Genomic DNA, 24,544 nt, shown 5'->3' with positions numbered 1-24,544 from the left:
ATCTTTAATTATTCACACAGACTGGTTGTAGATTTAAATTACAATGTTGAAAGCTTTGCTTCAGATTACTGTTTTGAAAAATTTAATTGAGGTGCTGAGATAAGAACTTCCCTTCGGCTTTCCGTACCTGGTAATGACGCCCTTTTTTACATTGCGGAAGTTTGTGTTTTGCTGTCAAGTGCTTTAAAGCTAGTTTGGGCTGCTTCAGATCACAGAACCTTATTCCTTCACTACACATTATTAATCAACAGATGGTAAACCATGGATCTCAGCCCGGAAGCAATACAGAAGATACTGTCAAGGGTTTGTGTCAAAGTTCTATCCTTCTTTCTATCTTAGTTCGTTTTGTGTGACTAGCTGGCTAGTGTTTGTTTAAATACCCCCTAACGTTACTCATACTATTGTCAATTTGATCAGCTAACCACCGGTTAAACCAGCTTTATTGCAGGCTGCTCAGGCCCCTAAAGGAAGTCTGAAGTAAATAGACCACAAGTGACGTTTCCATGAAATTCAGTTGTCTCCATTTCTTTGTCATTACTTAACATTGTTCTGTATCTAGCTAGCTAACTAGGCAACTAAATCGCATCATGTCATATTTTTTATTATTATATCAGTACAAGTTTCGTGATGTTGCTATTGAGGAGCTGCAGAAAGTTCACCGGATTCATCCCACGATGAAACCAGTAGCTGGCACATACAGTACGTTGGCTTCATCAGAATGATCACATAATGGCCCTGTGAAGAGTTTGATTGGACAGACTGTTCCTGTATCTGTCCATTTAAAAAAATCACCCGTTTCTTCTAAGCTTTCAGTGACGGCACCCAAAAAGATCTGCTGAAGTTGATTGGCAACATACCGGTGAAATATGAAGGTGAGTCTTATCTATCATGTTAAAGTTTATGGTTAAAGGCCTAATGAATGCCGTGGGTAAATCGTTAAACCCTAATGCAAAACATGTATCTAGCGTGAACTGAGTTTATTGAGTTTCTCCATCCACTACCCAGGTTCAACACTGTCACTGTTATTGTCAACCCAAGTATTGACTGATTGTAGCTGAACAATGCTCAATGCTTATCAAAGTTAGATGGCTTTACTGTTAATGTACAGTAAGTTCTGTATTCCATGCTGTATAATTCCCAGGCCGTTCATACAACCTGCCCATCCTGCTGTGGCTGATGGACTCCTTCCCCTTCACCCCCCCTATCTGCTTGCTGAGGCCTACCACCAACATGGTCATCAGGGAGGGGAAGCACGTGGATGCCAGAGGACGCATCTACCTCCCCAGCCTCCACAATTGGGACCATGTAAGAGGAGGCTCTACTACACAGATACATCTGTGAGAGTTGATCACTGTTGTTTCTCTTGACGGAAAGACAATCCATGCTGACCAAGGCCTGGGCCTGTATCCACCAAGCATCTCTGAAAAGATCATAGGAATTCTGTTTTAAAACTTGTTCTAAGACAAACTCCCAGCTCAGAGTAGGTTTTAGGATGATAAGACACTGCCCATACAAACTCTGAGCCAGGAGTAAAATCAACTCATAAAAGTTTCTCAGCTGGTAATCACAACAGTTTGAGGGACCGCAAGATAGTGATGACACTAATCGCGGTGAGGCATTGGCAGCTATGAATACCATAGCAGGTGTTGCTTCAGACAACCACGGTAAATTACTGTACATCAAATGTTGCAATAAAAATTTGATATAATTTTCGCGTGACTATCACGATCATATCGCCTACTCTTAATTATATAGTATGTTATGTGTTGGCATGCATAACCTTTAACCAATTCTGATGGATGTTAAAATAATTTTTACAATAATTGCCATTATTATCAACACACTCTTCACTCCCGTTTTAACAATTCTAAATCGCTTTACAACTGTAGGCATCAAGTCACTTGCCGATAACGTTGCATACAACGTTTGGAAGGTCTAATTTTCATCGAACACAATCTGTACTGAACCCAAATATAAATGCAACATATAAAATTTGTCCCATGTTTCATGAGCTAAAATAAAATATTGCAGAAATGTTCCGTATGCACAAAAAGCTTTTTTAGCTCAAATTTTGTGTGCAAATTTGTTTACATCCCTGTTAGTGAGCACCTGACAGGGGTGGCATATCAAGAAACTGATTAAACAGCATGATCATTACAAAGGTGCACCTTGTGCTGGTGACACTAAAAAGGCCACTCTAAAATGTGCAATTGTGTCGCACAACACAATGCCACAGATGTTAAGTTACGAGGAATGTCCAACAAAGCTGTTGCCAGAGAATTGAATGTTAATTTCTCTACCATAAGCTGCCTCTAATGCTGTTTTAGAGAATTTGGCAGTATGTCCAACCGGCCTCACAACCGCAGACCATGTGTAACCACGCCAGCCCTGGACCTCCACATCCGGCTTCTTCACCTGCAGGATTGTCTGAGACCAGCCAACCGGACAGCTGATGAAACTGAGGACTATTTTGGTCTGTAATAAAGCCCTTTTGTGAGGAAAAACTCATTCTCATTGGCTGGGCCTGGCGCCCAAATGGATGGTCATCGCTGCGCCCCTGCCCAGTCATGAAAAATCCATACATTAGGGCCTAATAAATTCCATTTCAATTGACTGATTTCCTTATATGAACAGAAACAGTAAACATTTTAATTGTTTCGTTTTTATATTTTTGTTCAGTATAAGTTAACATAAGCCCTAGATGCCTTCAATTGGCCAATTTAGACACATTTGTACAATGTGCTGTTGCGCTCCAAATGCCTTACTTTAAATAGCATGATGTAGGTATTTAGGCATATCATGTGCATATCATGTGAAATAGGCCTTGTGAAATCATTATCAAAAGCGCAAGAGATACTATTGCATGTACGGTGCATTCGGAAAGTATTCAGACCCCTTCACTTTTGTTACGTTAGCCTTATTCTAAAATTGATTAAATAGTTTCCCCCCCTCATCAATCTACACACAATAACCCATAACGACAAAGCAAAAACAGGTTAAAATGTTTGGCAAATTGATAACAAAATAAAAACACATTTACATATGTATTAAGACCCTTTACTCAGTACTTTGTTGAAGCACCTTTTGCAACGATTACAGCCTGGAGTCTTCTTGGGTATGACGCGACAAAGCTTGGCATACCTGTATTTGGGGAGTTTCACCGATTTTATTCACTGCAGATCCTCTCAAGCTCTGTAAGGTTGGATGGGGAGCGTCGCTGCACAGCTATTTTCAGGTCTCCAGAGATGTTGGACCGGGTTCAAGTCCGGCGCTGGCTGGGCCGCTCGAGGACATTCGGAGACTTGTCCCAAAGCCACTCCTGCGTTGTCTTGGCTGTCTCGTTCATCTTTCCCTCAGTCCTGGCTAGTCTCTCAGTCCTTGCCACTGAAAAATATCCCCACATCATGATGCTGGCACCACCATGCTTCACCGTAGGGATGGTATTGGCCAGGTGAGGAGAGGTGCCTGGTTTCCTCTAGACGTGACGCTTGGCATTCAGGACAAAAGTTCAATCTTGGTATCATCAGACTAGAGCATATTGTTTCTCATGGTCAGTCCTTTAGGTGCCTTTTGGCAAACTCCAAGCGGGCTGTCATGTGCCTTTTTACTGAGGAGTGGCTTCCGTTTGGCCCCTTTACCATTAAGGCCTGATTGTTGGAGTGCTGCAGAGATGGTTGTCCTTCTGGAAGGTTATCCCATCTCCACAGAGGAACTCTGGAGCTCTGTCAGCGTGACCATCGGGTTCTTGGACCAAGGCCCTTCTTTCCCGATTGCTCAGTTTGGCCGGGCGGAAAACACTAGGAAGAGTCTTGTTGGTTCAAAACTTCCATTTAAGAATGATGGAGGCCACTGTGTTCTTGGGGACCTCAAATGTTGCAGAAATGTTTTGGTACCCTTCCCCAGATCTGTGCCTCGACACAATCCTGTCTCGGAGCTCTACATTTCTCTGACATGCACTGTCAACTGTGGGGACCTTATATAGACAAGTGTGTGCCTTTCCAAATCATGTCCAATCAATTGAATTTACCACAGGTGGATTCCAATCAAGTTGTAGAAACATCTCAAGGATGATCAATGGAAACAGGATGCACCGGAGCTCAATTTCGAGTCTCATTCATAGCAAAGGGTCTGACTACTATATAAATAAGGTATTTCTGTTTTTTATTTGTAATACATTTGCAAAAATGTCTAAACCTGTTTTCACTTCATCATTCTGGGGTTTTGTGTGTAGATTAAGAAAAAAATAATTTAATCAATTTTAGAGTAAGGCTGTAATGTAACAAAATCCTTCTCTACCTTACTGGAGGATAATGTCAAAAGTCTCTGCCCTCTGGGCTTCTTCTCCAATGTGTTTTGAGAAAAGAGAAGATGTGAGGAATCAAGAAAAGATGTAGCATGTACAATACATATGGAAGTCACGTCGAGTGTGACTTTCATTTTTCAGCTCCACCTCAAATGTAGCAAATTTGTGCGAGTGTCATGTTATTCATTCTTTGATGAAGCATTTTTGACGGAGTAAATTCTCATGTCATTGACGCATCCTCGCTCTCCCATTGTTAAGCTGTGTGTCTTCCTCTTCAGCCCAAGTCGTCTGTAGTAGGTCTGCTGGCTGAGATGATCTCCCAGTTTGAGGAGGATCCTCCGCTGGGCACCAAGTCCACAGGAGACAACAGCGACCCCAATGTGCTGCTGGCCTTCGTTTCCAACCTGAAGATCAATGAAGGTGGGTATATAGACTAGATTTAATTGCCTGGTTTGCAGGACACAGATTAAATGGTTTAAGAGCAGTGGCGAATCCAGCATTTCCAAAAAGGGCTAATTCTTCACATATGGTTGGTTTGATGTTGGTATCTTAAGCCTAGTTTTTACGACACCTCATGAGCTGTCCTAACCAGTACCTGTTAAACTCTGAGTGGTTGTTTTTGGACCCGGTACCGGGAACTCAAATCTTACTGCTGGCAATGTCAAAAGAAAATTAAGCGTATTAAGCCACTTTACAAGGGGTGTAGAGCCTAACTGGCATAATTTTCACTCTTAATCTTTATAATAAAATCATTACATGCATAATCACATTTGCGGTCACTTTTGATGGTGTTTTCCCGCTAATGGAACATTCGCGTATATATCCTACTGCCTTGTACACTTATAATGTGAAGAAATAGCCAAATTGTTTATCAATTTTAAACTAAAAATTTTGCTCTGCAGCGGGGGGGGGTTTTATGCTCGTGGTTGTATTAATTTGGATCCTATCACATCCCACAACTGACCCAGACTATGTTTGGAATATTTATTTCTTGCACAGAATAGAATAGGTCAACTTTTGTACTATGGGGGATAGTAGATTGACATAGGCTAGTGCTTTTGCAGTTCATTAGGCCTACTCATCTTGTTGGCTGACAAAGTAAATGTTATTCGAATATCTTCAATAATCACATCGGAATTGGATAAGGATGTGTGCAGTTGGGTCCCTGATGTGTCTGTCTTTGCTTGTAGCCTGTGAGAAAGCCTTGATCACGTGATGGAGAGCCATGTGAGTGAGAGGTGCTTCGGAGCAAGCAGCACTCAGAGACAACACAGCACTTTGGGCACAATGGCCCCTGGCAGCAAAAGCATGGATTTTTTTTTAGAGTGCATTATGGCCACAAAGGGGATGCTACCGTGAAATTTGAGACTGATGAAGTGTATAGCCTGCGCAAAAAACAAAGCAGAACTCTCTTTTCAAATCATCATTAGTCGCATCATCAATGTATTAAAAATCAAAACATGTAGCCCAACGTTTGTAGAATAACTAAAGTTACATTTAACTCTTAAGTATCCCCTGTAACTATTCCCCAGGTCGTTGCTGCAAATGAGAATGTGTTCTCAGTCAACTTACCTGGTAAAATAACGGATAAAAATAAAAAAATATATAGGAGTACCTATTTCTTTGTTAACCGCTCGTCACCGCATGTGCACACTTTTTCAAATCGTTTGGAGAAAATATTCTTTCTATTTTATTCAGCTTTGTTCAATTGTATTCTTAATACTTTAAAATAATGCCATGCAATTCTTAGCTAATCTTGTCTGCTACATGAAAACTAGTGTAGCCCACAGCCAGATCAGGACCTAACATAAGGACAACTCAGAGTATGCTATTCTTTGCTTCTGAAATAGACTACATTTCTTCATACCATGCTTCTTTAGACCTGTCTAATATAAATAATGGATTTATTGTGAAGGTGTAGGCTATATTATATGGATTTATTAGACTTTTTAAAATGTAGGTGTTCCAAATGTCTGCATCAGTGGCTATGTTTGGAAGCCAGGAAATGCTAAATATGTTTGCTAATTAACAGTCAATTACAGTGAGACCAACAGTTATTTGCTTGACAATCACCTGCCGACAAATGTCGTGACCTCCACAGCCCTAGGCGTGGACTCTACAAGGTGTCGAAAGCATTCCAAAGGGATGCTGATCCATGTTGACTCAATTGTGTCCCACAGTTGTGTCAAGTTGGCTGGATGTCCTTTGGGTGGTGGAGCATTCTTGATTCACGCTTAACAATTTCCCATGTGTAAAACACAGCGCTAAAGCAGCTGAATGGTTGAGGGAGGTGAAAGCCGAAAGTCAGTTTTCATTGTTTAAAAAAAAAAGTTTTCTTTATGATGTTGAAATAAACATTCTCCCCATATCACACATTGTACGGAACTCATAATATAATATGTGCATTGTACAGTCAAGAAGTGAGAGCCTCATAACACATTTATTTGTATATATCCATTACACAAATTTTGGCAAATAAAAATGTCTTTGGTCACATTCGCGTGGGTTAAACAAAAACGTCCCTCATGATTGGTTCACAATAGAGCTTCCCATAATGCGGGGGATGGCTGCAGGATGAACTTTATAAAAAAATATTAACCCCTCCCCTCTTCGGGGACAAATATCTTTTAGTTTTTTTACAACTTTTTTTGTTACAAAAATTAACATTTTACAAACATGGTACTTTTATATAAAGCAGTCACATAACAATAATACATTAACAAACATAAGCTCTTTAATCCCGCCTCTCAGCCCATCCCACCGATCATCATAGACCACCCTCGTTTGGTTTCCATATGCCATATTTTTCAAATGTGATGTTTTATATACTTTTTAAAAACATTTCTAATTGTATAGTTTCCACAGATTGTGAGCTAAAGATGAAAACCTTATTGACTGACAATGGCTTTCCAAATTGCCCAACACTGCTATTTGTAAGGTTAATTTTAAGTGGTACTTTTATTTTATTTTTTTAAACCTTTCCTGAACCTGTGACCAGAATCAAGCTAGATAGGGGCAATACCAGAATAAATGATCTATTGATTCTGTCTCATCACAGCAAAATCTACAGAGCTGAGATGGTTGTAAGCCCTATATATAGCATTCTGTTGGTGGCAAGAATTGTATATAATAATTTAAATTGAACAACTAAGTGTTGAATCAAGTGTAGTTTTTTTGTACCCGTTCATAAACCATATGCCATGGAATTGGTACATTGCAAATCTCTTCCCATTTATTTTGCAACCTGTATGGCGCAGCCGTCAACATTTTTGTCCTCAAATGGAACTGGTATATTTTTCTATTTATGCCAGTTCCTGTCAGCCAATTTGTATCTTTAATATATGGCAGGCAAACAAGTTGCCTACCTTTTCCACTTGCCGCCTCCATTTTTGTGGTAGTGCTGCGATCAATTGGTTGTAAGTTTGAATTGAGCAGATATTCCCATATATTTTCGATAACTGCGTATGTGACATACAGTTGAAGTTGAAGTTTACATACACTTAGGTTGGAGTCATTAAAACTCATTTTTCAATCACTCCACACGTCTTGTTAAACTGTGGGTTAGGACATCTACTTTGTGCATGACATGTAATTTTTCCAACAATTGTTTACAGACAGATTATTTCACTGTATCACAATTCCAGTGGGTCAGAAGTTTACATACACTAAGTTGACTGTGCCTTTAAACAGCTTGGAAAATTCCAGAAAATGTCATGGCTTTAGAAGCTTCTGATAGGCTGATTGACATCATTTGAGTCAATTGGAGGTGTACCTGTGGATGTATTTCAAGGCCTACCTTCAAAGTCAGTGCCTCTTTGCTTGACATCATGGGAAAATCAAAAGAAATCAGCCAAGACCTCAGAAAAAAATTGTAGACCTCCACAAGTCATCCTTGGGAGCAATTTCCAAACACCCGAAGGTACCACATCTGTACAAACAATAGTATGCAAGTATAAACACCATGAGACCACGCAGCCGTCGTACCGCTCAGGAAGGAGATGCGTTCTCTATCCTAGAGATGAACGTACTTTGGTGCGAAAAGTGCAAATCAATCCCAGAACAACAGCAAAGGACCTTGTGAAGATGTTGGAGGAAACGGGTACAAAAGTATCTATATCCACAGTAAAACTACTCCTGTATCGATATAACCTGAAAGGCAGCACAGCAAGGAAGAAGCCACTGGTCCAAAACCGCCATAAAAAAGCCAGACAACGGTTTGCAACTGCACATAGTAACAAAAATCGTACTTTTTGGAGTATTGTCCTCTGGTCTGATGAAACAAATATAGAACTGTTTGGCCATAATGACCATTGTTATGTTTGGAGGAAAAGGGGGGAGGCTTGCAAGCCGAAGAACCCCATCCCAACCATGAAGCATGTGGGTGGCAGCATCATGTTGTGGGGGTGCTTTGCTGCAGGAGGGACTGGTGCACTTCACAAAATGGATGGCATCATGAGGAATGAAAATTGTGTGAATATCTCTAGACATCAAGTTAAAGCTTGGTCACAAATGGATCTTCCAAATGGACAATGACCCCCAAGCATACTTCCAAAGTTGTGGCAAAATGGCTTAAGGACAACAAAGTCAAGGTATTGGAGTGGCCATCACAAAGCCCTGACCTCAATCCCATAGAAAATTTGTGGGCAGAACTGAAAAAGCATGTGTGAGCAAGGAGGCCTACAAACCTGACTCAGTTACACCAGCTCTGTCAGGAGGAATGGGCCAACATTCACCCACGTTATTATGGAAGGCTACCCAAAACGTTTAACCCAAGTTAAACAATTAAAGGCAACGCAACCAAATACTAATTGAGTCTATGTAAACTTCTGACCCACTGGGAATGTGATGAAAGAAATAAAAGCTGAAATAAATCATTCTCTCTACTATTATTCAGACATTTCACATTATTAAAATAAAGTGGTGATCCTAACTGACCTAAAACAGGGAAATTCTACTAGGATTAAATGTCAGGAATTGTGAAAAACAGACTTTAAATGTATTTGGCTAAGGTGTATGTAAACTTCCGACTTCAACTGTAAACGCCTCCGTTTCAATTCATAGTATCATTAATAAATATAATACCATTTTTAAAAAACAACATTTTAATATTTGTTCTCTCTTTTCTGGAGGATAAAACTGAAATTGTAACCAGCTTTGTATGGCTTGTTTTAAGAAAGGGTGACACTTTAAACAAAATGCCATTTTCAATTTGTCTGAAATGTGAAGTTGTAATCCTTATAAAGGCCATTTTTTTAACAGAGGATATGCTGTTCTTAAACCCAAAATGGTTCTTCAGTAGATTATTACATATAACTTATGTATGAGTTTTTAGTGAGAGGATTTAAAGCTTTAATATTAAAAAATTGTTGCCCCCCCCCAAACTCATATTCATTATATAAATAGGCACATTTAATTTTGTCTGGCTTTGCATGATTTAAAAAACGAGTCATCTGGAGTAGGCAGTGCCATTAGTAAGTAAGTAAACTGATAGGACCAAAGAGTTAATCAATGTGATTTTTACTTAAATAGACAACTTTTTTTACCTCTCCATGGTTGCAGAATCTTATCTATTTTTGCTAACTTTCTATTGAAATTAATTGTGGTAAGTTCATTTATATATATTTTTTAGATGTTATACCAAGTATGTCTACTTCACCATCCGCCCATTTTATTGGTAAACACTATTTTTTTTACGGTAATAACACCAATTATTTTAGGATCGTATAGGCCTATTCCAATAGAGAACCTAGGCAGGTTTTTAATTATATAAATCTATTCATATTTATTAAGTTTTCTTAAGCTAATCATTCAGATTCACATCGGCGAAACAAGGGCCGCACTATTTAACAGCTTTTAAGTCATAATATACCCGACCTCTACAATTAGGCCATAACAAACAAAAAACAGCATTGGTATTTCTAATGTACAATCATCAAATTAAATAAAGAAAAAAATCATGAAGAAAAAAGGTCAGCCTTACCCATCTTCGCCTTCCCCTAAATCAAAACCTGATATTACGTCCATATAGTCCACAGTTCCATATTGCCTGAATAGAAAAATGTTAAGTTCATCATACCCATTCTGCATTACCATAAATCCAACCTTAGTTTATTTTTTAAAAAGTTGTTTGTGCAAAAAAATATAATTTTGTGAAAAACAAATGAATCCATATTTGCATATTTGTACTGTAATGCGGTGCAAATATGTATCGGGGACTACTTCAACAGGAAGTAGCTATCACTCACAACCACATTGTAATCTTCGAGTCCTTGAACATTTGGTTGTTTCCATATAAATAAATGTTCTGCTTCTCTGCTCGGAGCCTTTTGAAAGTGGGGTACAGGGCACGTCTTCGCTCCACTATTTCATGGGGAAATTGTTCATGAGTAGAGAATGGGGTGTTCTTCAAATCCCTACCATGTTGTAAAAAGGCAATTTTTATTTTTTAGTGGGTTGGCATAGTTCTGATCGGACAGGGCCTTCCCTCTGCTCTGCCATCGAAATGGTGAGCCCTTTGAAAATCAATTGTTCGTCCGTCATCTTGAGACTACGTTTCATGAACACCTTGATATTTTTTTCCTCCGTTGACTGAGTTTGTTTTCATCTTCCTTTTATTCCCATTATAACAATATTATTTTTCATACTTCTGCACTTTAGATCACGTAATTCCACTTTCATTGTTTTATCAAAACCGCAGCCTCTCTGTAGTGTCTTGTAGGGAGTCCACGGTAGTTTTCAATGTCTTATTTCCGCTCGTATTTCTTCCATTTAATTACTGTAATCCATTCCTGTTTTTAAGGCCTCAACCTCCCCCAGTAGCCCAGGCGATAGATCCAGTTTTTTTACCTGCTCGCTCATGCTCTATCTTCTGGAGACATAGTTATAAAAACGTCACCCTCCAATGTTGAATTTAGACGGCGGCTTCCCTTCAGTTTTGCTCGCAGAACTCGAGGACAGGTCTTCTCTTGTTCACTTCGACGTATCTGTTTCTTTTTCGAGCATATCAAAATGCTGATCAATAAATAGTTCCAGATTCTCTATATTATCTAAAATGTTTGTTTTGTAGTCGGCTAATCCTACATTTTTGCGATTGATTAATGGGACAAGCTGTGCCTACCATGTCATCACAGGATGAAGAACAACTGCAGTAACTTGCAGTGGACTGCAGTCAAAATGTCATGACCTTTTGATCACATGATTTTTGTAAAGTTCATGCAGTCGACATGTAGGTGCAAGTCTGACAATTTTTATCCCCAGAATGCAACACAGTTTGAAAGGCGACTTGACAAAACAATCCGCTCGAATAAGCCCATTGAGATTAGCACAATACAAGACTTTGTTCTCACACAGTTAGACAGAGTATCTGTGCATGTGCTCTTCACACAGCTACAATATAATAGCTAGGGGACCAAAACAGATTAAATGTTGCAAAGGTAAAAAGTTTTGATATAGGGATGGTGTCCTGGACACAGATTAAGCCTAGTCTTGGACTAAAAAGCATGCTCAACGGAGAATCTTGATTGAAAGACTACACGGCTGTGTCCGTAACACCAGCCCCTGAGGTTTAGCCTTGCGCTTCAACACTCCTGGTTGTTGCCGAAATTGACCCACTATTACTGTTTACTTTGTGCATATACACCATCTCCCCGAGTCTACCTTTTTAAACCTAACCTATGACCAGGCCAATCACCTTTTGCCTGCTGCCCACAGTGTCAAGAAGTGACATCCCAAAAAACACTAACTATACAGCAACTAAATGGCTCCTAACCTTCCACGCATTGGCAACTTTTAGTCCAACACCAAAACTAAAGCAAAATAATATAGACATGTTTTTATAAAACCTTTAACTAAATAAACTATTGTAAAGTGGATCTGAAAACTGAAACGAAACTGAATAAAATCTTTAAATAATTCAAATGAAAACTAATAAAAACACAACTATTTTAACGTTGCGTTGCACAAGGCCTGCGCTTTTAAAACGGCTTTCTATGGAAAATATATATTTGAAATAATTTTGGAACAGTAATTGGAGACATATTTTATTTCAAACCTAGACTTAAAAATATCTTATTCCCCAACATGGGGAAAATTAGTGGGACCCCTCCTGGAAAAAAACCCCCTACATTTCAGGGTTTTTTGGCATGCTCTGTAGTAGTCGCATTGTTTCTGAAAGGTAGTATACAATATTATGCGTAGTTTACAAAATGCCACCAGAGGGCGTCAGAGTTTAAGCGGTGTCTTTTATAATAAAAATGCTAGCGAGTCAGTGGTTCCTGTTACACATGCAATTGCTTTGGAGTTGTTTTGATATTTCCACACTACCGGTCAGAATTTTTAGAACACCTACTCATTTCAAGGGTTTTTCTTTTCTTTTGACTATTTTCTACAATGTAGAATAATAATGAAGACAAACTATGAAGTAACCAAAAAAGTGTTAAACTAATCAAAATATATTTTATATTTGAGATTCTTCAAAGTAGCCACCCTTTGTCTTGATGACAGCTTTGCACACTCTTGGTATTCTCTCAACCAGCTTCATGAGGTAGCCACCTGGAATGCATTTCAATTAACAGATGTGCCTTGTTAACTTCTTATGGCCAGGTGGGACAATAGCCATTGAAAATAGTGGTAGGCTGACTATTTTTTTTTGGGGGGGGTTGTCATCGGGGTTTTGCCTGCCATATCAGTTCTGTTATACTCACAGACATAATTGTAATAGTAAGTTTTAGAACCGTTAGAGTGATTTCTATCCAAAACTACCAATTATATGCATATCCTAGCTTCTGGGCCTGAGTAACAGGCAGTTTACTTTGGGCACGCTTTTCATTCGGACGTCGGTTGTTTTGTGACAAGGTAGGGGGGTATACAGAAGAAAATCCTATTTGGTAAAAGACCAAGTCCATATTATGGCAAGAACGTCTCAAATAAGCGAAGAGAAATGACAGCCAATCTGGATAATGTCAAGAACTTTGAAAGATTCTTGAAACGCTCCCTAAAACACTGTTGCGAGCGGGCCTGGCCCTGGTATCTTGGAAGGATATTGACCTCATCCTGTCAGTTGAGGATGCCCGTTTGTTCTTTTAAAGTACTTTCCTCACCATCTTAAATAAGCATGCCCCTTTCAAAAAATGTAGAACTGAGAACAGATATAGTCCTTGGTTCATTCCAGGCCTGACTGCCCTCAACCAGCACAAAAACAACCTGTGGCGTATTGCACTAGCATCGAATAGTCCCCGCGATATGCAACTTTTCAGGGAAGTCAGGATCCAATACACACAAGTCAGTTAGGAAAGCAAAGGCCAGCTTTTTCAAACAGAAATTTGCATCCTGTAGCTCTAACTCCAAAAAGCCTCCAACACTCTACTCAGCTAATTGGATGCAGTCTATCACAGTGCCATCCATTTTGTCACCCTATATACCACCCACCACTGCGACCTGATCGCTGCAGCTGTACATAGCCCATCTGTAAAGAGCCCACCCAACTAACTACCTCATCCCCATTTTGTTTTTGTTTACTTTTTTGCTCTTTTGCACACCAGTTTTTCTACTTGCACATCTTCATCTGCACATCTATCACTCCAGTGTTAATTTGCTAAATTGTAATTACTTCGTTACTATGGCCTATTTATTGCCTTACCTTCTTACTCCATTTGCACACACTGTATATAGATTTTTCTATTGTGTTATTGACTGTACTTTTGTTTATCCTATGTGTAACTCTGTTGTTTTTTGTCACGCTGCTTTACTTTATCTTGGCCAGGTCGCAGTTGTAAATGAGAACTTGTTCGCAACTGGCCTACCTGGTTAAATAAAGGTGAAATACATTTTTTAAGTGCAGTTGCAAAAACCATCAAGCGCTATGATGGAACTAGCTCTCATGAGGACTGCCACAGGAATGGAAGACCCTCTGCTGCAGAGGATAAGTTCATTAGAGTTACCAGGCTCAGAAATTGCAGCCCAAATAAATGCTTCACAGAGTTCAAGTAACAGACACATCTCAACATCAACTGTTCAGAGGAGACTGTGAATCAGACCTTCATGTTCAAATTGCTGCAAAGAAACCACTACTAAAGGACACCAATAATAATAAGAGACTTGCTTGTGCCAAGAAACACGAGCAATGGACATTAGACTGGTAGAAATGTGTCCTTTGGTCTGGAGTCCAACGATTTTGTCCAACGATTTTTGGTTCCAACCGCCGTGTCTTTGTGAGACGCGGTGTGGGAGAACGGTTGATCTCCGCATGTGTATTTCCAACCGTAAAGCATGGGTGAGAAGTTATGGTGTGGGGGTGCTTTGCTGGTGACACTGTCTGATTTATTTAGAATTCAAGGCACACTTAACCAGCATATCTACCACAGCATTCTGCAGCGAAATGCCATCCCATCTGGTTTGCGCTTAGTGGGACTATCATTTGTTTTTCAACAGGACAATTACCCAACACACCTCCAGGCTGTGAAGGGCTATTTTACCAAGAATGAGAGTGATGGAGTGCTGCGTCAGATGACCTGGCCTCCACAATCCCCCGACCTCAACCAAATTGAGATGGTTTGGGATGTCGGACCGCAGAGTGAAGGAAAAGCAGCCAACAAGTGCTCAACATATGTGGGAAGTCCTTCAAGACTGTTGGAAAAGCATTCCAGGTGAAGCTGGTTGAGAGAATGTTAAGAGTGTGCAAAGGGTGGCTACTTAGAAGAATCTAAAATATAAAAAAATATACATTATTATTATTATTTAACACTTTTTTGCTTACTACATGATTCCATGTGTGTTATTTCGTAGTTTTGATGTCTTCACTATTAGAACAATGTAGTACTAGTATTAGTACAATGTAGAAAATAGTAAAAATAAAGGTGTTCTAAAACTTTTGACCGGTATTTATGGGTTGATCATATACACTAATCTACCTACATGCAACAGTATCTCTTGTGCTTTTGACAATGATTTCACATGAGGCCTACTTCACATGATATGCCTAAATAATTATAACCACTAAGGTAATAAATAAACACATTTTTCTTTAGATTATTTAATTAACCGACATGTTATCCCTTTTGGAGCGCAATATCACGTAATAAAATGATCCCTTATTGGGTATGCCTATAAGAATTGGGCCATTTAAGGCATCTAGAGCTTCATGTTAGATTAAAATGATCGACCTTTCAAACGTTTTATGCAACATTATCGGGAAGTGACTTGATCGATTTGAGTTGTTAAAGTGACGAGTGTGTCTGCTATAACAGTTATATGATCAAAAATCCACATCCCAATTGGTTAAAAAAAGGTTTTGCATGACAACATTAGGCAGAAATTCAGACTTGTCAAAGTGATCATGTCGTGAAAATTCTATCAAACCTTTTGTCTAAAGCGTGTTGCCTCTTATTATTGTTATTATTATTATTATTATTATTATTATTCTCCATTTGCAACAATGTCAACGAGCAGCTTCACTATCTTTTGCTGTACCTCAAACTGTCATGATTACGAGCTGAGAAACTTTTTATGAATTGATTTTACTCTCTGTCTGAACAGTGTCTTAACCTCCTCTGAGCTGCGAGAAAAAACATTGTTGTTTTTTAACAGGATTCCTAGAACCTTTTTCTGAGAACCTTTGTGGATATGGGCCCTGGGTTTAAAACAACTTTCAATCGAGATTCTCCATTGAGCATGCTTTTCAGACCAGAATTAGGTTTAATCTGTCTGGGAAACCAGACTTTCTGGACATATACTGCCAGAATGCCACTTGCTGAATGGTTCATTGGGTTTAAAAAGGTAAGGCTATATTTGGGCCCAGAGGATAACACATGACTGCTTTATATTACAATTATTTCCAAAGTGTATTTCTTCATTCAATGAATCCTGTCACCTACAAATTAGCGTTTTGATATTCACCAGAAACCGACAACGCAAACTCCAGATTAAGCTGTGGCTGGGTCTGATAGTTTGCCATCAATAGCCAAGCCAGCTTTCTCTAGTGATGATGTGGTAAATTGCAGAATGTTTAGATTGAAATGTATAATTTAGAACATATCTGATTGTCTGTCATGTAGAACTAGGAAAAGTGTAATCTCTGTTTAGTAACTTTCTGTTTGCAGCATTCTGAAGCTAAACATTTCACCTGACGTTAACACCCCTGGCTCTAACTCTAACCATGTCGTCCTATCACAGGTGGAGGACAGCATCACGATCATTTAATCAACAAAGTCACAGTCATTGGGGGCGGAGACTTGGGAATGGCATCAGTGATGAGCATTTTGGCAAAAGTATGACTGCCTTTTTTGACACTCAAATGTTAAAACCGGGTCGTGTTCATTAGGACATGCAACAGGAAACCTTTTGTGACGAGAAATTGAAATTTGTGTTTCTTATTGGACAAGTCCATGTAGTACTTATCAGTCTGCACTTTGCCCTCCCTCCAAAAGATTGCACATTTTGTCACAAAGCAGAATCAAAGGCTGATTTTTGAAGTGAAATGTATTTAAACCTACTTGACAAACAATTATAGGTCGCCCTGTTTGTCTGTTTTCTTGCTTTTGGTGCCATATTAACACGACCCAGGTACATTGATGTGACAAGCCTTTCTTAATCACTATTGTGTCTAAAGGATGTGTTTTGAGTATTGATCACCATTTCTATCCCATGTATCTTTCATAACAGTGAAGAGTTCACATTATGTTCTCTCTCTCTCTTTGCTTTATAGGGTAAAGTGGATAGACTAGTCTTCATTGACGTAGCTGAGAGCTCCACCAAAGGTGGTAGCATGGATCTAGAGATTTTCAACTTACCGAAGGTGGAGGTATCTAAAGGTACATCTCCTATAAACTTATTAGACACTACTTTTACCCAGTAAAGCAGCAGTGAACTGTAAACTAAGCCTGACCTATTCATCTAAACCTCAGCCTATGTATATAGTCACTAGTTTGGACCACTGATTTACATCTAACGTTCCCTCCCAAAAAATTGGCACTGAGCAAATTTCAGGTCTTGTGAGCAGGAACTTAAATATTGCGAGCATTCTGTGCAACTTCCAGCACGCATTAATTGTGAACACAGGCTACACCTGCTTTAAATTAGTTTCACAGTGATCAATAGGCTATTGTTGTTATTTGAGCATAATGTAGTCCTATCAACAAAACCAATTGAGAAAATGCCATAACATTTCCACATGGATATAGGTGTTGACTTCTATGATTTCCCCTACAATAGCCAATGTGTGGTGTTCATTGTAGGCTTGATATAAACCATTTTAGGGCTGTTTTTAATTTTAAAGCTCAAATCACTTTATAAAAATAAGAAATGATTTATAACACAGTTTGTCAAATATGTGACTGAAAATTGTATTGTGTTAAAAAAAAAAAAAAAAAAAAAAAAGTGCTGCGTGCATATGTATTCACCCCCTTTGCTATAATTAAGATCTGGTGCAACCAATTACCTTCAGAAGTCACATAATTATTTAAATAAAGTCCACCTGTGTGCAATCTAAGTGTCACATGATCTGTCACATGATCTCAGTATGTATAAACCTGTTCGGAAAGGCCCCAGAGTCTACAACACCACTAAGCAATGGGCTCCATGAAGACCAAGGAGCTCTCCAAACAGGTCAGGAACAAAGTTGTTGACAGATCAGGATTGGGTTATAAAAATATCTGAAACATCCCACAGAGCACCATTAAATCCACTATTAAAAAATGGAAAGAATATGGCACCACGACAAATCTGCCAAGAGAGGCCTGCCCACCAAAACTCACGGACCAGGCAAGGAGGGAATTAATCAGAGAGGCAACAAAGAAACCAAAGATAACCCTGAAGGAGCTGCAAAGCTCCACAGCAGAGATTGGAGTATCTGTCCATAGGACCACTTTAAGCCGTACACTCCACAGAGCTTTACGGAAGAGTGGCCAGAAAAAAGCCATTGCTTAAAGAAAAAAATGCCAAAAGGCATGTGGGAGATTCCCCAAACATATGGAAGAAGGTACTCTGGTCAGATGAGACTAAAATGGAACTTTTTGGCCATCAAGGAAAATGCTATGTCTGGTGCAAACCCAACACCTCTCATCACCCTGTGAACACCATCATGGTGGTGGCAGCATCATGCTGTGGGGATGTTTTTCATCAGCAGGGGCTGGGAAACTGGTCAGAATTGAAGGAATGATGGATGGCACTTAAGTACAGAGAAATTATTGAGGGAAACCTGTTTCAGTCTTCCAGAGATTTGAGACTGGGACGGGGGTTCACCTTCCAGCAGGACAATGACCCTAAGCATACTGCTAAAGCAACATTCAAGTGGTTTAAGGAGAAACATGTAGATGTCTTGGAATGGCCTAGTCAAAGCCCAGATGTCAATCCAATTGAGAATCTATGGTATGACGTAAAGATATCTATACACCAACGGAACCCATCCAACTTGTAGGAGCTGGAGCAGTTTTGCCTTTGATAATGGGCAAAACTCCCAGTGGCTAGATGTGCCAAGCTTATAGAGACATACCCCAAGAGACTTGTAGCTGTAACTGCTGCAAAAGGTGGCTGCACAAAGTATTGACTTTGGCACTGAGCAAATTTCAGGTCTTGTGAGCGGGAACTTAAATATTGCGAGTATTCTGTGAATAGTTATGCACGCTCAGGTGTTCTGTTTTTTTATTGTCTTATTTCTGTTTTCTTTTTCTTATTTTGCATCTTTAAAATGGTAGGTTGTGTAAATCAAATGATAAAACCCCCCCAAAAAAATCTATTTTAATTCCAGGTTGTAAGGCAACAAAATAGGAAAAATGCCAAGGGGGGTGAATACTTTCACAAGCCACTGTATGTTGGAGCGTGCAGGTCCTTCTTCAAAAGGGATGTTTATTAAATGGATGACTATCAACGCTGGGGCTACCACTGTCCCAAAAAACGTGTGTTACAATGGGGCCTTAAGATACTCCACTTTTGTTGAAGAACCGTTTGTTTTTCAATGATAGACCTGTCGGCGTCTGCCGACTCCAGTGTGATCGTGGTGACGGCGAACGCGTGGAGCAACGAGCAGTCGTACGTGAGCGTGGTCCAGACCAACGTGGACATGTACCGGGGCATTATCCCAGGCCTGGTCCGCCTTAGCCCCAACGCTGTGCTGCTCATCGCCTCGCAGCCAGGTCCACACACACACACACACACACACACACACACACACACACACACACCTACCAGTCAAAAGCAGCAGAAGGCACTGAACTAGAAGTGTCATAGGAAATACAGAAAAATTGTGATCAAATCTCATATTGGCATTGGTGTATGATTTACTGTCCACAAAAAATATCTGTGAAAATTTCATAAACCCTCTGTTCTAATATCTCTGACAGTGGACATCATGGCCCATGTGGCGTGGAGACAGAGCGGCCTGCCACCATCCAGGGTGATCGGGGCGGGGTGTAACCTGGACTCTGAACGTCTCTGTCACGTCCTGGACATCAGTCTCAACACACACAAACAGGCCTGGGTCATAGGAGAACTCTCAGACAACAAGGGTAAGATGGAGACAGGTCTGAGGATTTCTTTCAGTAGTGGTGGCAAAGTTAACGTGGGGGGGGGGTGGCAAGGCATGGCCAGAAGGCATGGTTTCCGACCAAATGTTAGAGGCCCTACTCTTGGCCGCAGTGACAACAGTTTGCGTTTTTTAAAGCTAATTTGTCCACATTTTGCAAGGCTTATGCTGTATTCTTATGCTAGATTCTCCGTGACTGTCTAGTTTTATTTTGGTCATTGTTAGTGCTCAAAATGATCTTATAAAAATATAGATATTTAGCTACATTATCATTTCTACATACTTTGTGGTTTTAGTCATTTATAGCTGCATTGTCACTTTTTGGACAACCTGACCAAATTCAAACATTTTAGGTGTAGGTCTGTCACTCTCATTTAAAGCAAGTCTAAGAAACTGTAAATCTGTTCTATGTGCGCTATTTCTATGTTTCGTTTTTGCATCTTTTACTTTCGGTTTTGTACGCCAACTATAAACAACTGAAAATATATTTCAGTGGTTTAGATGGTAAAATGATTCTCTACACATTGCTTGAATTGTCACAAACTGAAATTAGGCGAACTATTGGAATTTTAGCTACCAGGAAATTGCTCCTCCATTTCTGCATATTACACTGAAAACATTTTACCACCCTGGATCTCCCCCAATTATATATTTTTTTGTAATCCTTTTTTTGGGATTGGTGGAAACTATTTAGAAGCAGTGGCCTACTGCCGCAAAATGAATATAGGGGAAACATTGCATACCAAACTACCAAGGCAGTATCTACTTGCAGTATCTGATGTTGTGGGTGAAGTGAATGTTTGTTATTACTCTCTGTGGAGCACAGGAGCCATTTAATGCAATATCTCTGGATATTAATGGGATTTCTTTAACACTCACAATTTGTTTTTGTGTTGCAGTCCCTGTGTTGAGTAACATTTTGATGGGGGCTAGCCACCAACATCCAGAGATCGCACCCAGATCCAAAGCTACCAAACCTCTGTTAGACAGGTAAGTAACAAAAACAACAACGAGGTCTTTATCCCTCAGAACACTGCCAAGAACTTTTCCCGGAGACTGGCGTGACTATGACCCAAAATGGCATCACACTGACTGAAGGTGTTCTGGATACATGTTGCCCGCAGGCACAGATCTAGGATCAGCTCACCCAATCTTAATATAAAAAAGAAGACTGAACAATGATATAGCGGACCTCATATCAGTGTCTAGGGCAGAGTGCAACTGTATTCTAATACTGCACATTGTTCCCCTATACAGTACATTTGTAAACTATTCAGACCCCTTGACTTTTTCCACATTTTGTTACGTTACAGCCTTATTATAAAATGGATGAAATATGTTTTTCCCCTCAATCTACACACACTACCCCATAATGACAAAGCAAAAACAGGTTTTTACATAAGTATTCAGACCCTTTGCTATGAGACTCAAAATTGAGCTCAGTTGCATCCTGTTTCCATTGATCATCCTTGAGATGTTTCTACAACTTGATTGGAGTCCACCTGTAGTAAATTAAATTGATTGGACATGATTTGGAAAGGCACACACCTGTCTATATAAGGTCCCATAGTTGACAGTGCATGTTAGAGCAAAAACCAAGCCACGAGGTTGAAGGAATTGTCCGTAGAGCTCCGAGACAGGATTGTGTCGAGGCAGACATCTGGGAAAGGGTACCAAAACAAGAACCCGATGGTAACTCTGATAGATCTCCAGTGTTCCTCTGTGGAGATGGGAGAACCTTCCAGAAGGACAACCATCTCTGCAGCACTCCACAAATCAGGACTGTATGGTAGTGGCCAGAAGGAAGCCACTCCTCAGTCAACGGCACATGACAGCCCGCTTGGAGTTTGGCAAAAGGCACCTAAAGGACTCAGACCAGGAGAAACAAGATTCTCTGGTCTGATGAAACCAAGATTTTAAAAAACGGGCATTAACTATCACTATCACCCAGTCATTACAAGATACAGGCGTTCTTCCTAACTCAGTTGCCAGAGAGGAACGAAACCGCTCAGGGATTTCACCATGAGTCCAATGGTGACTTTAAAACCGTTAGAGTTGAATGGCTGTGATTGGCGAAAACAACTGATGGATCAACAACATTGTAGTTACTCCACAATACTATCATAATTGATAGGGTGAAAAGAAGGAAGCCTGTACCGAATACAATTTTCCAAAACATGCACCCTGTTTGCAAAAAGGCACTAAAGTAATACTTCAAAAAAATTAGGTAACGCAATTCACTTTTTGTCCAGAATACAAAGTGGTATGTTTGAGTCAAATCCAAAAAACACACAAATCCAATAAAACACATTACTGAGTACCACTCCATATTTTCAAGCATAGTGGTGGATGCATCATGTTATGGGTATGCTTGTAATCGTTAAGGACTGGGCAGTTTCAGGATAAAAATAAACGTAATAGAGCTAAGGACAGGCAAAATCCTAGAGAAGAACCTGGTTCAGTCTCCTTTCCACCAGACGTTTTTTCGGGCGGTAGGCGAGTGGTTAGAGCATTGGACTAGTAACCGAAAGGTTGCAAGTTCAAATCCCCGAGCTGACAAGGTACACATCTGTCGTTCTGCCCCTGAACAGGCAGTTAACCCACTGTTCCTAGGCCGTCATTTAAAATAAGAATTTGACTTGCCTAGTTAAATAAAGGTACAATAAATAAACATTGGGAGATTAATTCACCTTTCAGCAGGACAATAACCTAAAACACAAGGCCATTGGAGTTGCTTAGCAAAAGTGTTGAATGTTCCTCAGTGGCAGAGTTAGTTTTGACTTATATTGGCTTAAATCTATGGCAAGACTTAAATGGCTGTTTTGCAATGATCAACAACCAATTTGAAAATAATGGGCAAATGTTGCACTATCCAGGTGTGGAAAGCTCTTAAAGACTTACAGCTGTAATCGCTACCAAAGGTGATTCTAACATGTATTGAATCGGGGGGTTGAATACGTATCTAATCGAGATCATTTAAATCATGAAAAATAAAACACTTATTTTAGAATTTCTCTTTCACTTTGACAGAGTATTTTGTGTAGATCGTTGAAAAGAAATGAAATCTATTTTAATCCCACTGTGTATCAACAAAGTGGAAAAAGTCAAGGGGTGTGAATACTTTCCTACTCTAACCGAATGGGCCAACATGGCGTTGACCAGTTTCCTGTTTTGTGCAGGGCATTTGAGATGCTGAAGGGCCGTGGCCAACGATCCTGGTCCGTGGGTCTGTCTATCGCTGACATCACCCACAGTATCCTGGTGGACCAGAGGAAGACTCACTCTGTCTCCACACTGGCACAGGTAACACAGCTGCACATGTAGCAGTATTGCTTCCGTCCCTCTCCCCGCTCCGAACCAGGGACCCTCTGCACATACAGACAACAGCCACCCTCGAAGCATCGTTATCCATCGCTTCCCAAATGCCGCGGCCCTTGCAGTGCAAGGGGAACAACTACTTCAAGGTCTCAGAGTGATTGACGTCACCGATTGAAACGCTATTAGCTCGCACCCCGCTAACTAGCTAGCCATTTCACATCAGTTACACACAGACTGACTGAAACGGGGAGGGACTACCTGCGCTTGTCCAATGAGAAAAGCTTATTTTTGCTTTCCATTGCAAAATGTATAAAAAGCGTTTTTTGTTGCATACAATCTAGATCCCTCGAGAAACCACACTTTACTATATACACCTCAGCTCAAGTAGATGTGTATATAGAGGGTTTTCTGACCAAAATGCACTGCTGTCATGTTTCTCATCTTGTGCTCTGTGCCGCATCCTGTACCTGTGTTAAGTTTTGTGTCCCTATCCGTTTTCCTGGGAAGATCTCAATTGCCTACTACTCCCATCCTTCTTGTCTTCTTCTCAAAACCCATTGGATATGAGAGCCAGAAGTTCGTCCTCGCTGACCTTATCCCCCAATTGGTTTTGAGAAGGAGGTAAAGAAAGAGAGCAAGAGGAGTATGCTATTGAGTTTCTTCCCGTGTGTGTTTCAGGGCTGGGGCGGTATCGGTGCGGAGGTGTTCCTTAGCCTACCCTGTGTCCTGGGGGTGTCGGGCTCAACCCGTCTAGCCGGTGTGTCCCTGGGACAGGAAGAGGACGCCAGACTGAGGGAGAGCGTCACGTCGCTCTGTGCCCTCCTCTCACAGCTCAGGATATGATGCCCTTGCCCCGGGCAGCACAACACAGCCAATCAATCTGACTGAGGCCATCAGCCGATCAGCGTTCTTCAGTCCTGGGCCCTGTTTCCTAAAAACATCTTAAGGTTAGGTTAATCTTAGAACAATAGGATCCTATGGTTCTAAGCCTTAAGATGCTTTTGGGAAACCAGGTCTTAGACCTGGGAGGCAGGTTTTTGCACCAGCCCTGTACCAATTCATCGGATTCAGCTAATCTACTAATTGTCAAGCTTTTGTTTAGTGGAATCTGTTGTTAGTGCTGGGTTGGAACCAAAGCCTGCACACACTGGCATAGATGACGAGAAAGGGTCAAGTTCAAGTGATGAAAGATTTAACTTTTTCGTAGTTTTCCAAAATAAAATGTAATCTGGTTGAATGGTGAAGGTAACTGTTCATTATTTATGAAGAAAATTGTATGCAAAGGAATCCGAAAGATGCCTTTATTATATATTTAACATCTTATTTACAGCACTCTAATTCTATATTTCTGTATGCCTATCATTCCTGGACTTTTTAGAGAAGGAAATAAAAATTAACATCTTAATTGA

At 40.1% G+C, this 24,544-nt stretch overlaps 1 protein-coding gene across 3 annotated transcripts; it reads left to right on the top strand.

The window, feature by feature from the left end:
- The first annotated feature begins 130 nt into the window (after nucleotides 1-130).
- On the top strand, nucleotides 131-24,544 carry uevld (UEV and lactate/malate dehyrogenase domains). Of its 3 annotated transcripts, none has more exons than XM_042301369.1 (12): nucleotides 131-303; nucleotides 615-699; nucleotides 807-872; nucleotides 1,142-1,305; nucleotides 4,582-4,723; nucleotides 16,472-16,566; nucleotides 17,004-17,109; nucleotides 19,258-19,428; nucleotides 19,636-19,800; nucleotides 20,717-20,807; nucleotides 22,997-23,120; nucleotides 23,643-23,807. In XM_042301369.1, the coding sequence occupies exons 1-12, from the start codon at nucleotides 262-264 to the stop codon at nucleotides 23,700-23,702; spliced, it is 1,311 nt and encodes a 436-aa protein (XP_042157303.1). In that variant the 5' UTR covers nucleotides 131-261; the 3' UTR covers nucleotides 23,703-23,807. The 3 variants fall into 3 exon arrangements, with proteins under 3 accessions (XP_042157303.1, XP_042157302.1, XP_024234924.2); XM_024379156.2 differs by lacking the exon at nucleotides 23,643-23,807 and adding an exon at nucleotides 23,814-24,544 and having other exon boundaries at nucleotides 133-303; XM_042301368.1 differs by lacking the exons at nucleotides 615-699; nucleotides 23,643-23,807 and adding an exon at nucleotides 23,814-24,544 and having other exon boundaries at nucleotides 132-303.

The sequence above is a fragment of the Oncorhynchus tshawytscha genome, linkage group LG19 (genome assembly GCF_018296145.1).
Source record: "Oncorhynchus tshawytscha isolate Ot180627B linkage group LG19, Otsh_v2.0, whole genome shotgun sequence".
NCBI classification, from domain to species: domain Eukaryota; kingdom Metazoa; phylum Chordata; class Actinopteri; order Salmoniformes; family Salmonidae; genus Oncorhynchus; species Oncorhynchus tshawytscha.
This window is presented reverse-complemented; position numbering and strand designations above follow the sequence as displayed.

Coding starts and splice junctions, on each gene's coding strand:
- uevld (XM_024379156.2), top strand. CDS start 262: ATGGATCTCAGCCCGGAAGCAATACAGAAGATACTGTCAAGG. Junction 700..806: donor ACCAGTAGCTGGCACATACA/GTACGTTGGCTT, acceptor GTTTCTTCTAAG/CTTTCAGTGACGGCACCCAA. Junction 1,306..4,581: donor GCCTCCACAATTGGGACCAT/GTAAGAGGAGGC, acceptor CTTCCTCTTCAG/CCCAAGTCGTCTGTAGTAGG.